Source organism: Tripterygium wilfordii, chromosome 12, assembly GCF_013401445.1.
Source record: "Tripterygium wilfordii isolate XIE 37 chromosome 12, ASM1340144v1, whole genome shotgun sequence".
In the NCBI taxonomy this organism is placed as follows: domain Eukaryota; kingdom Viridiplantae; phylum Streptophyta; class Magnoliopsida; order Celastrales; family Celastraceae; genus Tripterygium; species Tripterygium wilfordii.
The window spans coordinates 4,855,864-4,872,384 of NC_052243.1; the positions used below are offsets into that span (position 1 = coordinate 4,855,864).

At 37.3% G+C, this 16,521-nt stretch overlaps 1 protein-coding gene and 1 non-coding gene across 2 annotated transcripts; one reads left to right on the plus strand and one right to left on the minus strand.

Moving 5' to 3' along the window:
• The first annotated feature begins 3,373 nt into the window (after positions 1–3,373).
• Positions 3,374–3,480, plus strand: LOC120011615. Its single transcript, XR_005471063.1, has one exon. It is a non-coding gene; the product is annotated as a small nucleolar RNA R71 (small nucleolar RNA).
• Positions 3,481–6,837: 3,357 nt separating this feature from the next.
• LOC120010040 (interferon-related developmental regulator 1-like) lies at positions 6,838–12,162 on the minus strand. Its single transcript, XM_038860722.1, has 13 exons — positions 11,847–12,162; positions 11,483–11,654; positions 11,193–11,273; positions 10,859–10,941; positions 10,656–10,771; positions 10,432–10,542; positions 10,228–10,337; positions 9,334–9,631; positions 9,189–9,266; positions 9,021–9,071; positions 8,821–8,910; positions 7,453–7,530; positions 6,838–7,077 (listed from the first exon to the last, which is right to left on the minus strand). The coding sequence occupies exons 1-13, from the start codon at positions 11,854–11,856 to the stop codon at positions 7,027–7,029; spliced, it is 1,329 nt and encodes a 442-aa protein (XP_038716650.1). The 5' UTR covers positions 11,857–12,162; the 3' UTR covers positions 6,838–7,026.
• Between the last annotated feature and the right edge of the window lie 4,359 nt (positions 12,163–16,521).

The window sequence follows — 16,521 nt, forward strand, 5'->3', positions numbered from 1 at the left end:
AACTAATCTATGCCACTTTCGTAGGGCTCACGATGACACTTAGCATGTGCCACAAGCCTTTAAACCCCTAGGTGCCCCTAGTAGGAGGAGTTGTGTCTCCTGAGGGTTTACCAGAATGATACCCACAAACATTAAACAAATTCAATGCCAAAATTCATGTCATCAACAAGAGTATAAAACGGATTCACAATTGCAACCCTATCCACATTAACAAACCAAACATTAGGGCATTCAAACCAATAAAGGCATTCCTTCAAGAATCTTATCTCATCCACTTTGCTTATAAATTCTAGAATTGATGCACATAATGGATTTCACTTGATATTTGGCTTCAAAGTGACCTAAACAATGGCCATGTAGTCTTCCAAGAACAATAAGAATCCAAAAGCAAATAGAATGAGCATTTATTCAAACTTCATTCTTATTCACATTTTTTTTTTCTTTTTCTTCTCAAAAGTGACTTGTGCAATGTTCAACCTCCTTAAGCTTTCTAAATGACTCATGTAACGAGCTTTCGACCAATGACTCCCAATCCAGTTGGCTTAGGGCACTAGGTGTTAAGACACCCCAACGGATCTAATTACCCAAGTCAAAAAGGCTACGAGGTTAAACTAGTCACCAAGGTACTCTAACATTCATTTCCTACCTTTTTACGCGAAACTCATTGCTTGCTAGGCAAGAGGCCCGGTTACTCAGCAAAAAATTTATGAAAGAAACCATTTATTCATAAACACAATTTTTTTTTTCTCTTTTCTATTTTTTTTTTCATTTTTCATTGCTCAAGTAATGCTATTTAGAATCAAATTGATCTCAAACAACCACAAATGCCAAAGTCAAGTCGTATTTCATACCCCACAATCAAGTGTTCCATATTCACAAAAGCACAATGGACAAAACAATTTTCAAGCTAGGAAAACTCAATTGGAAAGAATGTCCATAGCAAGATCCATCAATGCTTCAAAGATCACAAAATTCATCCAAATACACTCAAGAGTGACATGGCATAAGGCATTTGAAGTCAAATATTTTATTTTTTACAAAAACTAGAAACCTAAATTCCCACCCCCACACTTAAAATATGCAATGTCCTCAATGCATGGAATAGGTGAAAATAGAAATAAAAAGATAGAGATAAAACAATAAAACCTGGGTTGCCTCCCGAAAGCGCTTGGTTTAAAGTCTTCAGCCCGACTCCCCTTTGTGAATTCAACCGGGATCCTTGAGGGTTGTGGTGTAGACTCCCCGTGATGGCTTCTTAGGATTGACATTTGATTGCTTAGGTGCCATGCAAGGAGCATAAGCTTTCATCACCACCATTTCCTTAGGATAGGCATTTTTCTTCATTTCCTTGGTCTTCCTCTTCTTCTTTTTCTTCTCCTTGGGATCTTCAACTTGAGACTTTTGAACTTCAATTTCAGCTTGGGAGGCTGCCTTGGGAATTTCATGCTTCACTTTGGAGTCTTGGCCTAGGAAAACTTCCACCGGAATATATGGAGTTTCCTTTTTTAGAGTGTCGGGGATAACCATGTCAATATGCTCCACTTGGAGGCATTGTTGAGAAACCTCATCTTGCCTTCTATTGCCAAACACTTTGAAAGTGATTTGATCACCTCCCGCACCTCTCAAAGTAAGCTTCCCTTTTTCAACATCTATCAAAGCTTTCCCGGTGCTCAAGAATGGCCTTCCCAAGATTATGGGAGTGGTGGGATTGGCTTCCATATCCAAGATAAGAAAATCCACCGGGAACATAAGATCACCCACCTTCACTAAAACATCCTCCACCATGCCAATAGGATACTTGATAGATCTATCCGCCATTTGCAAAGACACCGTGGTTGGACTAATCTCCTTCATCCCAATTTGCTTAGCTACCGATAATGGCATCAAATTGATGCTAGCTCCAAGATCACATAAAGATATTTCAATCAAGGTGTTTCCAATGGTGCACGGGATTGTGAAACTTCCCGGATCATCTTGCTTAATTGGGAGCTTCCGTTGCACAATGGCACTACACTCTTCGGTCAATTGTATCTTTTCATGCTCCTGCAACCTCCGCTTCTTGGATAAGATCTCTTTCATGAATTTGGCATAGCAAGGAATTTTCTCTAAAGCTTCGGCAAAGGGGATGTTCACTTGAAGCTTCTTGAATACCTCCAAAAATTTAGAAAATTGATCATCATTCTTCTTAGTGCTCTTCAACCTTTGAGGAAATGGAATTGGAGGCACATAAGGTTTGATTGGAGGTGCAGGGAGAGAACTATCGGGCCAATCGGGCTCAATTGCATATCGTGGCTGCACATCTTTCGTTTTCACAGGAGCTGGAACAGGTCGATCGATCGGGTGGGGCTCCGATCGATCGGAAATAGCCTCGGGTAAAGTTTTACCAGGGAGGCCCGATCGATCGGGAACCCCCTCCGATCGATCGAAAATTGTCTCTGGACATTTTTCAGCTTCGTTCTCCCCTGTTTTCCTGCACTTCTCCTCCTCCTGCAAAATTTTTGCCTTTTCGGCATCTAGATCAAAAGCATTTTTAACCACCTTACCAGTCCGGAGAGTGATTGCCATGCATTGTTCCTTCTCCTTCCCTTTTGGATTCACCTCCGATTGGCTTGGCAATGTACCTCTTTCTCTATATGACAAAGTGTTAGCTATTTGCCCCATTTGTACCTCAAGATTCCGGATGGAAGTTCCATAGCTTTGCATCAAAGTTGCTTGAGCTTGTAGAGTGGCATCGGTTTTACTCATGTATTGCTCCGTCCTCGTCATAAATTAGGAGGTATGAGTTGTAAGTGTATCTAGGCCTCCGGCTAGCTTTGAAAACATCTCATCAACATCCCTCTTCTTCTCTTGGGGCTGCACTAGATGTTGAGGATTTTGCACATTTTGAGTACTGCTCCAAGAGAAGTTGGGGTGATTCCTAAATCCCGGATTGTAGAAGTTGGAATAAAGATCATTGCGAGGTTGATTGAAATTACCTCCACCAATGGCATTCACTTGCTCACTAGGATTAGATGAAGAAGCAATAAGACACTCTTCGGTAGGATGGCGTCCACAACAATAAGCACAAGACATATAAGAATGTGTGTTTTGCATAGCATGTACCCCTTGAGCTTGATTTAGCGTCAATGCCTCAATCTTCTTCGCCATAATAGCCAAGGTAGACATAACTTCATCATCTCTACAACTTCCTCCTTGCTTTGGATTCCCCCTCACCGAGGACCAAGAGTTAGTGGTCTTGGCCACTTTATCAAGTAATTCCCGAGCCTCCTCTTGATTTTTGGTCATAAAAGAACCTCCCGCAGCCGCATCAATAGTCTCTTTAGTATGCATGCACAACCCATTATAAAAAGTTTGGTACACTACCCATTCCGGGAGGCCATGATTTGGGCAACTTCGAATAATTCCTTTAAAGCGCTCCCAAGCTTCATAAAATGATTCAAAATCCTTTTGGGCAAAAGACATGATATCCGCCCTAATTAGCACCGCCTTGCTTGGAGGAAAGAATTTCGTCAAGAATTGTTCCGCCATCTCATCCCAAGTGGTGATAGAGTTGGGAGGCAAAGACATCAACCATCCCTTAGCCTTGTCCCTCAAAGAAAATGGGAATAACCTCAACAAGATAGCATCCTTAGAAGCTCCGTTAATCCCAAAAGTGGTGCACACATGCAAGAAAGAGCGAAGATGAATATTGGGCTCTTCATTAGGAAGACCATAGAAAACCACTGAATTAGAGATAATGTTGATGATAGCCGGCTTGATCTCAAAATTAGTAGCATTGATAGGGGGATAGCGGATGCTTGAAGGATTGGTGTCCCAAGTAGGCCTAGCACAATCCTCGAGAGAGCGAGGATCAAATTGTCTAGGAGGACCTTCAACCTCATCATCACCATGTCTTACATTAACACCTCCACCATTACCATTGCCACCATTCACATTTACAGCTCCACCAAGATCACCAAGATTTCCCTTTCCTTGATTGTCCCCAAAGCCTTCCATTTGATTATTAATAAGCTCTCGTCTAAGATTGTGAAGAGTCCTTTCAATCTCCAAATCAATAGCAATTAATTCTGGATTAGAAGAACGTGTTCCCAAGCTCATACAAGAGGAAATAATTTCTGCAGAAAATTAAAAACCGAATTAGCACAAAAATTTCCTAAATTGACACAAAAATAAAAATTTGCCTCAATCCCCGGCAACGGCGCCAAAAACTTGTTGTGAAATTATTCGCAAGCGGACAAGTCGCACAAGTAATAAAGAATGAGTAGAGTATCGTTCCCACGAGGATATTTTAGCAAATTCAAATTCAAAGTCAATTCAAACAATTTTTACACTAATTGGCAATGCGAATTGTGATTGTGGTCATTCAAAGCTAACAAGCAACTGCAAAATCACTAAGTAAGTAACAAATTGAACAATTAACTAACAACAAACGACAATTTGATTTCCAAGAAAGTTAAACACTAGGGTTCCTAATTTCACCACCTCTCATCCAATTGAACTCCATTGATTCTTTAACTCTCAATTCTCAAATTAGTTGTTGACAATCAATTTCCCACTCTATTCAATGTTCTATTCCTAGATACATCGAATGTGTTTTCAACATAAATCCGGGTTATTCCTAACACTCGGATTAGTACATTGTAAACCCATTAAGATCAATGGAAATCACTTAACAATTGCATAAGTCATAAACCTATATTTCTATGGTTCATTCAACTTATGTTTTCTATGGATTCTTGCAACCTTAGGCCTATCCTTTCGGACTCAACTCAAGCTAAAAATCATTCAAATGGTGATCAAGCATTTGAAAGCAATAAGTGTATCCATAGAAAATCAACAACCATAAGAGAGATTAAAGGCTAAAAATCAAGTTCATTCAACATTCAAAGAGGGGTTCCATTAGGACCCCTAGTTAGAGGATTAGTTCCTCATAATCACGAAATACAACTTGAAATCCATACTAGCAGTCATTTAATACAAGAAATGAGAAGAAATTCGATGAAACCCCTGAAATTCCAGCTTGAGCTCCCAAGGGTTGCCGTCCAAGCTTGAGAGAATTTCTCCAAAGTTCCAACCCCCTCAAAACCTAGCAACTTATTCCTTTTATACTCCCCATGACCCAGAGTCGTTTATCTCACAGGATGATGTCGTTTTGAGCTAGAAACACGTGAATTCGGGTCTTTTCCGCGAAACTGCGCAGTGCTGTGAATAGTACTCCGATCGATCGGGAATAGTCCGATCGATCGGAAATACAATCTGTCTCGATGATATTTTTAGGTGTTTTGGCAGGTCCGATCGATCGGGAATATGGCCCGATCGATCGGAAATCAGTACTGGGCTCCAAATCTTCATTTTGCACTCTTTTCCTCCCTTTCTTGCCTTGACACCTATAATATGCAAATAGAGCTTTCTTAGGCAATATTAACTCTTAATCAACTCAAAATGCAATGAACTTATGCGTAAATGATGCACAAATGTATGTATATATTTGACACATCACTTAGCAGTGTAAAGTTTGAGTTGATTGCCATTAGCCTATCCTATTCGTATTTTCCAGGGAAAATTAATCTTCAGAATTCAAGATTGTTTTTTAATTATCCTCTTTTTTTTATTTATTAGTGAAAGATCGGGAGCTTCCAGATCTTCAGGAAGCTCCCGAGAGCACAAACGCTCTGCACTCCCTCCGTCAGTGATCTGAACTTGTTTTTAGTGAAAGTCTGTAAGCTCAGAGTATAGTCTCTGAAAGCTTGCAAAGAAAGACAGTTATGAAATTGTGGATTGTTTCTTCTCATTTCTTTTTCTTGCTCTCTCTATAATCTCCCTGTTTACAGCCATAGCTTCGTCAAGGTAGAAAGGTGGTTATCAGTGTCTTCGTTTGCTCGTTTGACTTCATTAGAATCGAATTCAAAATCATGTCGAATCAACACTCCAGGAACAAGCAGCAGCAACAAGAGAAAAATTGGAATTCCAACAACCCAGAAAATTTTCGTGCCCAAAACCGAACACTTGAAACTTTTCAATAAATTAACAGGGACTGCATTTTCTTTTGCGTCTCAGTGGCTATAGACACTTACCCGTTAGGTGCACAAATTCCTGGATAGTTTCCTACAATTCAAGAGCAGATGGTATGATTTCCCCAATCATGGGGCCAAGGGTATTTTAGCTGGAGTCATTGTTGGCGAGTCTGAGTTAAGCCATATCGCATGTGAGTTTCTCGTCCTGATTCTTTTGCCAATAACTGGCTGAACAATGTCCAGTTTTTGTATCAACATATTTGACTGTATGAGCCTTGCACAGCCTGTTAGTTCCATCCATTGGTCGCTCGAGCGACTACGGCTCTGGCCATTTTTTAAAAAACGATGCAACCCAGAGTCGCTCAAGCGCCACGACTGCTAAATAAGTGTATTCCCTGCGCATAGTTTTTTCTCGATCGATCTGGATACATTTCTAAGTAATCTAATACTCTGAAACACACATCCAATATGTCTAGTCAACCTCAAATCACTCGGTATCAAATCCTATAACTTTTCAAACTTGTCTACCCGCCTCAATTGAATACATACTCAACACATATCAAGCCTACAAGGATCGTAACTATGTTAGTACAAAAATTGCAAGGATATTCAAAAATTGAGGGAGGCTAAGGTTCAGGAAGTGTGATGTTCCAATCAAGGGTTCAACGAGACTCCCTAACCCTCCCTTCCCCTGGCGAAACTCTCCAAACCCCCGTCCCAATCACAACCTAAGAGGGATCAGGAGGAAGACAGACAAATATGGAGTTAACAGAGCTGCCTTACAAAATTGCATTAAGGTACCAAATTACTTCCCCAACCTCTACAGAAAGATAAATAAATTAAGGATTTCATTTATTTAAGTTAAGCCACCTGAAGCTCAAATAAAAGTACAACACAAAAATCATATAAAACAGAATATCAAAGGCCTCAGAAGCTCAATACTTTGCCATGGTGGTAAGAATAATAATGTAAAAATACAAATGGTATCAACAAGTTATCTTTAGTCTCTACTTCATGCTTCTTCATTCCCCTGGTTGACAGCATAATGGCCAATGTTCTTGTCCTGAAAACACAGTGTCACTGATTATAATTGGCAGCAATCAATGAATCAATCGCCTCTGAAACAAATAAATGTTCAAGAATCTACGTGATTCACATTCTGTTGCACCATGTTCGCCAGCTAAAATTGGAATAATACCATCAACCACCCACCCCTACTACCATATTGCAGCATTCAAATTCTTTATTTTTTTCCTTTCGAGGGTAAGGTTTGGGTGTGAGGGTAGGATTTGAACCCTTGTCCATGGGGACATGGATGGAGTTCCACCATTCAGTATTTTTAAATTTACTAGTAAAAAACAACACATTCATTTAAGCCTCTAACAAGACTGCAGATGACGCTGCATATTAACCAAATTCACACAATAATAAAGAGTACCTTTGATACCATCCGTTGCTTGTTCAAGAACTGGGTCCTCGCCTTGTTGAGAACTGAATTGGGTGACTTGTACAGCCTCTGCGCCAACAAATAAAGCATCAGCAAAAATGTTCTGGTAAGAATTTGGATCATTCAAACATTTTGATATCTGAAGATAAAATGTTGCATATCCACACATCTAACATATGCAAGCAAGGCCACAAAATCTGGACTCCACTATCAATAGCTGAAGTTTTTGTGCCACTCATTTAAGTCATTTCTAAACCTGCTTTGAACATATAAAAAGCATGTTACAGACACTAAAGAACTCAGAATCCAGATAACATTATGTTAAAAAAGGCTAGCAGGTCATATGCCGGCTGCCACACAATCAACAGCACATTTGAGTCGGAACCACTTCATATCCAGGGAGGTGTGATGCTGTTATATGCAAGAACAAGCCAGATAGACGCTAGCACTAAACTAGAAAGGAGAATCATTAATGTCATGCTCATATCTCTAGCATCAAAGAATATTCGCCTGCCTTCAAAAGCAGTTTCCAGGAGACTAAAATGAAGTGCCGGCCGTCAGCCCATCACTATAATCATCACAAGAAGAAAACCACACAACAGTTAACTGAACATGCTGAAGACACCACTCAGAAACATCAAGGATATGTTTCATTTTTATGTTTCCAAAATTAATTTTGAGTTATTAAGATTTCATAACTTTTTATTCTAGAATACTACTGAAAACTTGGTTGGCGATATGCATGATGTTCACTTATTTCAAGTAACATGAAGAGAAAAATCATGAAACCATCTTAATAATGTTTCCAATTTTATTGTTTTTGAGATGCAAATTTTAAGATACTGTTTCTTGCAAGAAGAAAAAATCCAAATGACTTGTTTTGTTTTTTTATTTTGAAAAATATGAAAATGTTTTGAGAACAACAACGAAACAGGAGTTCTTTGTTTTCTACTGGAATATCCACTTATCTTTCATGAATTCATAGAACTGCATGAGAAGAGATTTGAGTTACGGATACAGTGGACAATAATTAAATCAAAATACGTCATAAATTAACAAGCATGACATACAAAATACAAATATATCATTACCAACACAAATCTCATTTACACAATCTTCACATGCTACCATGTGATTATATTTTCATTCAACAACTCGAAAGTCATAGTATCAGAAATGAAACTGACATGTCACATATATGAGGATAAAAAGAAGACAGTTAAAGAACTTGCTAAACAACTCGGAGACTGCATATGTGACAAATTATAAATTATTAAAACCATATAAGTTGCATATTCGCATCGTCATTTCAATAAGAAACAAGGCCACCAAGTTGAGTTCCAGTAGCATAGGAGTTACCTTTTCACCACCGGACATACGAAGTTCACCACTAGCAAGTTGCTTTCTCTTTGGTGTGAACCCAAAAACATCGTGAAGAAATTCATTATCCTGAAACAAATCAATCATTTAATCCTCAACCACCAGGGAAAGGCATAAAAGTACACATAGAATCCCAACCAACTTAAATCAAGCACAGGACTACGACTAGGAAAGCGAACCTGCATGTGCTTAATAAACCCTCCACCAAGAAAACGCTTCAAAAAGTTCAACTGTTTCAAATTTTATATTAGAAACCTTAAAGAAGTGAAACAAGCCAAAAGATCATATACAAGAAATACCAAGACAACGTCTACAAGCAACAACAAAAAGTAGAGCAAGAAAGAAACCTGTATAAGGTTTGACCATGTCGATGTCTCCAGTGAATCTCCACCAATCTTCATTGAGGTTTCAGGGCAATAACCATCCTGGAAATAATAAAAGGAGCATCACACAAAAGGAAGTCTACATATACAATAAGTTTGTAACCAATACCTCGAGAAATTCCAGAATATCCTTGAACAAGTTCCGCTGGCTGTTAAGATCTTTCTTAGCAGAACCTTTTCCACCTGCCTCTGCGGAAAGATTTCGGGCTTGATTTAGAAATTTTCCCTTCAAGCCATGTATATGGTTATATTTCTCTCCTTGCGCTGCACCGTCCTTCAAACTCTTACTTTCAGAAGAAAATTTCTCCAAGCTTCCTATTTCGAAAATTAAAGCCAAAGCTTCCCCAGCAGCAATGCGTATAGATCGATCGTCCTTGTCAAGAAGGCTAGAAAGGTAGGAAATTGCCCTGCATTATAACATGTCAGAAAGCTATGGCTTAGTCCTTAATTAAAACTTTCACAACTCTAGGTAGCATCTGCCATTCATTAAAAAAAAAAAAAGAATCTCAGTAATGATCCATTTTGGCTTCTTGTTCTCACTGACCCAAAATTGTAATTACTTGATTTTCTATGTACCGAAGTTTTCATGCATAGTTTGTCGTCATGAATACTTGAAATTCGACACAAACCAACAGAACCAACTATATTATTTTTTAAGGAAAAAATAATATAATTGCAACTCCACAGGTATGTCAAAAAGGTCAACTAAGCCATAATGTCAATTCAGTTCTATTCTTCTACTAAAAAAGTCTACAACAGTCAAATCGGAAATTATGCACTTGTGCCAAAGTAAACCAAAGGGAAAAAAAACAAAAACAAATCAGCGTTTATTATTAGTTATATCGTGTCATTTTAATTTTTTTAAGGTATTAAGAAAATGATGTTCATGAGAAGAGATGCATCTGATCATGCTTCAGCTACATAAAAATGCTTACCACCTCAAAAGAGGTTGGAAAGATAGAGCGATGGAACAGTAAAGACTCAAACAGAAAGAGTTACTCACTCTTGCCAGTGTTTGGGACTAAGAGTCCATCCGTCCATGGTTGTCAGAAGAAATGCCCAAGAAGAGACCACCGCTGTTATCAGAGGTGGCGAAGGCTTAACAGCAACAACCTGAAGTGAGAAAAACAGACAAACTCATTTAAGAACCAAATAATAAGAGCTTCAGATACTCTCTAGGTAAAGCAAATCAGGCACAGAAACCTACATTAGAACCAAGTTTCGGATGGACTACATGCCACATGATCTCCATCGACCTTTCCGTTTCTTCAGGATCGTTTCCACCAACAAAGGTAACAATGGCCAAACACTCAATTACCTAGAATCATGACCAAGTTGCACAGAAACATTAGGTTCAGTATATAGCAACCACTAGCATTCAGTGACCAGCCAAAGCTCAAAGATTGACAATGCATTCAGTCTCATACATACCGATACTATTTTTAAGGACTCAAACCCAGATTTAAGTGCCTGTGAAAGAGGGGTGACCGACTCTTCCAAGATTTCACGCGCATTGTCACCACAACCTACTGTCAAAGCCAACAATCCTGCAAAGGAAAAAACACTAATTACAACGGAATTCAATAACGGAAAAGGGGGCACAAAAGAACCAGCATAAAGCGTCTAAAGCCAACCAATAACTCTGCATGCCAATGATATCTCCTTGCTAGACCCCCGTTTAATGCAACTTAGACACTGATTCAGCAAAGTAGCAAATCTGAAAAACCACAGAAGCAAGATCTTAAATGCACATACCAGTTTCAGTATAACGTTGTATTCAATAAGCAGACAGACATGTAAAAAAGATGATTCCAGAATATACCTTTTTTCCATAAAAAACTTGGCTAATAACAAAATAGTAAGCTCCATTTACTTCAAATACCTTAATAAATTATAGTGTCATTGCCTAGTGAGACCAGAAAAGAACAGGAGAGATAAACCGTACAAAAGAGCAAAGAAAGTACTCACTTTTTCTCGACAAACTCATGTTGCATGTTGCTATTGAAAGCCTCAATAATTGCAGTCAAAGCCTTCTCTCTTGTCGAACCCCTTCACCCATATAAACATAACAACATCAGCAATGTTCACTTGAGGCAATACGAAGACAAAATTCATCCACTGAAGCATAGTTACATCTCACAAATTCAGCTATGACATAAGTTCAATATAATAAATTTCTCCTCTTTAATTGCAGGCCAGAAAACTAAAATCATTGAACCCAAATCAGATTGAATTCTCGTGTCTGTTATCTATATTACCTCCTCTCATAAAGAGCATCAAGTGCTTGGTCCAGCAAATTGTCTTTAACGGGCTGCACCTCTTCAGCTCCAAAAATCGATATTCGATCTGACCTAATAGACGAGGACGAACTTATGCTACTATCATCGTCGTCGCTATCTAACATCACTGCATTTTTTTTCTGAGAACTACCTGTAGAAATTCCAATTGAAACGTCAAAACAAAACGTAACCTAGGTTTTACAAAATCCAGAACTCACCAACTAGAATTCAAGAATTAGAGAAAAATTCAAACATCTAAATTATCGAAATTAATAACAACAGAAACCCTAATTTTACAGAAATTGATCGATTGAATCTCAAAAAAGGAGAATCAAGAACATACGCTTCCCCATGTTAGCGGCGGCGGATGCTTGATTACAGGAGTGTCAAAAACAGGAACAACGTTGACTAGGAATTAAAGAATGCGATGACTTTGAAAACCGATCGAAAGAAGCAAACTGAAACGAAACAACGAAACGCAGGCAACACGTAGTTACAGCGAATGCAGATTCAGCCATTAAAATCTATAAGGGAGGATTTTAAAAAGAACAGAAAAATATATGACGAGACGACGAAGATCAGGTCGCGAAATACTCCTATTTGTAGTTTTCAAAGTTTCGCAGGGGAGGAGGGCTCGAGGGTTTATTCAGATCGGGTGGAGAGGAATATTCGGCGAAAGATGTAGGCGTGTGTAGACATTCAATTGTGCGGGTCACCACGTGGCGCGATGTACGCCGTTAAATTTATGCGATTCTAGGCCAAGTTTGATAGAAGGAGAGCAGTGGATGACACGCGCCAGTTGGGTAACTTAGAGTAAGACACGAGGATAGCTGACGTGGGAACACGTGGGTTGGGAGAGGTACCCACGATAAACGAGATTTGATGAAAGCAATAGAAATTTAAGGGCACAAAAGTATTTTTCATCCCTCAACTATTGGTAAAGTTTCATTTTCGTCCCTTAAGTTTTTTCTCTCTTTTGTTATCCCCCAACTATGGGAAAGTATCTTCGTTTGTCCCTCGAATAAATCCGGCGACGGAAAAATTCAATATGACATCCTATTGTTCGTCCTATCGATTTCTCTGACGTGTCATATAGGTGTCACGTAAGCATTTTTTAACCTCAATCTCACTTGAAGAACGAAAATGGTACTTTTCAATAGTCGAGGGATGAAAATGAGAAAAAAAAAAGTTTAGAAATGAAAACAAAACTCGACCCATAATTGAGGAATGAAAAATATTTTTTTGGTCGAAATTTAAGGGGGGCATTTTTCTTGGTGCTTGTGCATGTGAAAATTACTAATTCAAAGTTAATTGTAATTAAATAGGACAGCATGAACTCCATAAAAGGAAAAAATACAAGTATGAGCGTAAAGAGATGCACTAGTAAGGTTTGAAACAAAATACAGACAAAAGGGAAAAGAAAGAATATAAAAGAATTAGGGATATAAAAGCAACAAAACGGTACAAGTAATCTAATCAGAGCACCCCCACAGTGGTCATACCAAAGTGATTCGCGTACTCTATATTTAGGCTTCGTTTGATAGAACGATTGTCGATTGAATTGATTTTCAATGCTAAAAAATTATGAAAAAAACAATAATAAAAGCTTAAAAATTAAAAGCTGATGCTAACTTATAAGCTATTGACTAGTATTATCTTAACTTTATAATATTATTTTTTATGATTTTTATAATAAATTTTGTAAAATTTAATCTTAAATTTAGCCTAATAAATATAATTTATTATTAAAATTAATTTTAAGTATAAATTATAAATACAATTAAGTTAAGTTAAATTAAATTGTGTAACCCTAACCCTTTACTTAAACCTAAATTGTGTAACCCTAAACCTGTCTACTTTTTAAATTGCACAATTGTCAATTGATTCATGGATGACAAAAACAAGATTCATATATGAACGGGTAATTTCACTAATTTGGGTAGTTACATGTGTATTAAAATAATAGAGTGTATTAAGTAAGTGTGTAATGAGTCGAATTTCATGTTTATTTAGTAAGTCCGCAACTCCCCTAAATTAAATGGGTTTGAGTTTTTAAATGGACTGTGGTACTACTCTGCTTTGGATCTTATTAGTTACTAGTTGCATGTCTGTGCTTCACGTGGCCTATGTTAACAATTTCCTCATCTCATATAATTCAACGAAGAAATTCATATTAGCTGAAGGAAAGATGAAGAGGTCTCACTTATATAGAGGTTGAATGTATAGTGAGACATCGGTAGTATCTTGGAGACAATTTTACTTTCAGTAGTGAAAGAGGGAGAGAATACCATTTTATTTGCTGATGTGCTGGCTCATCAGGCTTTGTTGTGTTCAAAGAGTAGGCAATGGTTTGGTGTAAATGCAGATTTTCTGGATGTTGTATTTGCTGTGGATCGCAGTTCATTTTCTTCTTAATGAAGTAGTATTTTCTGCTAAAGAAATAAAAAATATTACTTAGAAGAAAACTGTGAAATACAACATCCAAATGAACATTTGATGTTGAGATCCTACCGGTTTTACTTGAACAAATGATGTTGGTAGTTAACTTATTTCAATATATCCAAACACGAATGAAATGAGTATATATCTGTAACACATTTGGCCTCAGATATGATCGCATGGCCATTCGGGAAGTTTAATAATTAAGAAAAACCCAATCTAAAGCCAAAAAAAAAGAAGCCATCAAAATTTTTCGGATCATATTATCTTGAAGGTGTATCAAACAGATACAGATCCTCAAATATATACGTTCATGTGGCGGATCAATGTTAAAGTTAAATATCTTAGAAGAAGACATAACCGACCTTATGTATTCCTGGAGGAATCCAATCCTCGACCAATGCTTAAAATATTTTAGTCAAGATTTAATTATTATCGTTAATTATAATTTAGAACATATCAGAAATAGTAGTTTAAGGACATTTCAAATATTTTTTGTCACAGGCACGAAGCTTGTGCATATTAGAGCAAGGATATATGAGCCACAACAAATCAAACCATTCAGTAATGTAATTTGTACGTCTCTATGTCCATGACACATTTGGGGCATGTGAACATCCGTTCTCTTTCACCAACTACTTGCACCCAGCTTTTACTCTAATGTCCTTGCTCGAATTGTCTGCAGCTCCTAGTCACATATACTTTGGAGAATGCATGTGGCCTGAACATCTTGATCAAGTTTCTTCGGTGTTTTTTTAGTTGCTTCTTATTTGATGCAATTTTGGAGAAGATAGTTAACATTTGTTGACACCCGCACGTCCTTTAGTGGTCAAAGTTCCAATCACCAAGGATAATTGCATAACTCTCGTTCATTATTGGCAACAGCTGCTTTCAAACAGCTTAACCCAGTATATGGCAAGTCCCTATTGGAGATATAATTCACTCCTTACATCAGTTTGGCATCTTTATGCCCTTTCATAACCATGAAATTGATGAAATCTTCTCCCCTGCCATTAAGGAATGGAAGCATGCCTCTCAATTTTCATATGTTTACCTGGCTTGTAACATCTTTCTTCTGGACCACTTTGCAGAACTGCTTACAACTAACAATAATAAAACTTTTGTTTCAAAATACTTTTGTTATTAAAATGATGTGTATGCCCTTGAAGAACAGATGAACTAATGTGAAATAACCCTTTTAAAATAAATATAATGAAGATAAGAGAGATAACAACCTTTGACGAACCATGGCAAATGTCTCAGGTTCTTGAACAACCCTTCCCAGAATATTGGATACCAAGTGTTGTGGGAGTCTTTCAAAATGATTCACTTCATCATTTTTCTCTTCATCCATGATTGATATTTGTAATTGGAATGTGATGACAACTACTTTCCATGGGTATATATATGAAAATGAAATTCACATTTATGGAGACCCTTATTAATCTCATGTTAAATTAATAATCATAAGCAGGGGTGAGTATACATGAATTTATTGGTCACTTTAAGATAAATTAATATTGTTAACTACATTCATTCTATGTTGTATGCCATCAAAAGCAAAGCAAATGCATCTTTATATTCTAATGCAAGAAAGAGTGTATAAGTCTCAGGGCATTGATTAGTTTTGAATGACACATGTTCTCTAATGGCAAGATTCATGCAATCTTTAACTCAGATAAGCATTATTGTGAATAAGATAGATTAGGTTCGTTGTAATTTCCATTTTTTGAACATCTCCCAATCTTCTTTATTACAATGTGAATTATTTTTTCGACGCTCTACAATGCCAACCGAATATTTGAACATGTAAATAGAAATGTAATCGTCAATGATAAACAACACAACGTTTATCAAGAAGGACATATGTTAAATAATCACCTTCGTCGAATAACCAAGAAATAAGTCTTTGCTAAACTAAAGTAAAGGAAAAGAATGTTTCAAGAGTATAATATGGCGTCGAATTCAAATGATTTGAAACCTTTACATTTACAGTTTTGAACATAGAATAATGTTCCTATATCTTAATTATATATCTTAGAAATTCGGTTGTGGAACAACTAAGTATGCGATGAGGTGATGGTGCTATGACCTTAAAGGTTGAAGATCCTCCCCTGATTCTAACCACCCAGAATGAAGAGTGGGCGAACAAAATGCAGAACATATCAGAGATGTTGAATTCTAAGAAAGAGGGGAAAGTCAAACCCTAATTTTTATTGTATCGAAAATCAAACCCATCTTTCCCAAGTGTAATTAATCTATTCATCATTCAAATTATGCATTTAAACTATGTTGGCCTGTATCGTAAAATAACAAACATATTGTAAAATTTATTCAACGATTTGGTTTTTTTTTTTGGGTTATAAAGTTTTGGTACATATCGTAAAATGTTTTAACCATCGTTGAAGTTACAACAACACCACGTGGTTGCTCTTCCAACTGTCCTACTACACTCATAAAGGTATGAGCTTTTTCTGCCCACAAGGTCACTTTCACTTGAAAATTTTTGTACAATGGAATGATGAACATCAATACACTAGTTTATGGACTTTAAAAAGGTTATTAATTATGTGTCCAAC

Excerpts from the sequence above, each read along its gene's own strand:
- LOC120010040 (XM_038860722.1), bottom strand. Across the intron at positions 7,531-8,820 it reads GTATGTCCGGTGGTGAAAAG|AGGCTGTACAAGTCACCCAA; the intron begins GTAACTCCTATG and ends TTGTTGGCGCAG. Across the intron at positions 7,078-7,452 it reads AGCAACGGATGGTATCAAAG|GACAAGAACATTGGCCATTA; the intron begins GTACTCTTTATT and ends CTGTGTTTTCAG.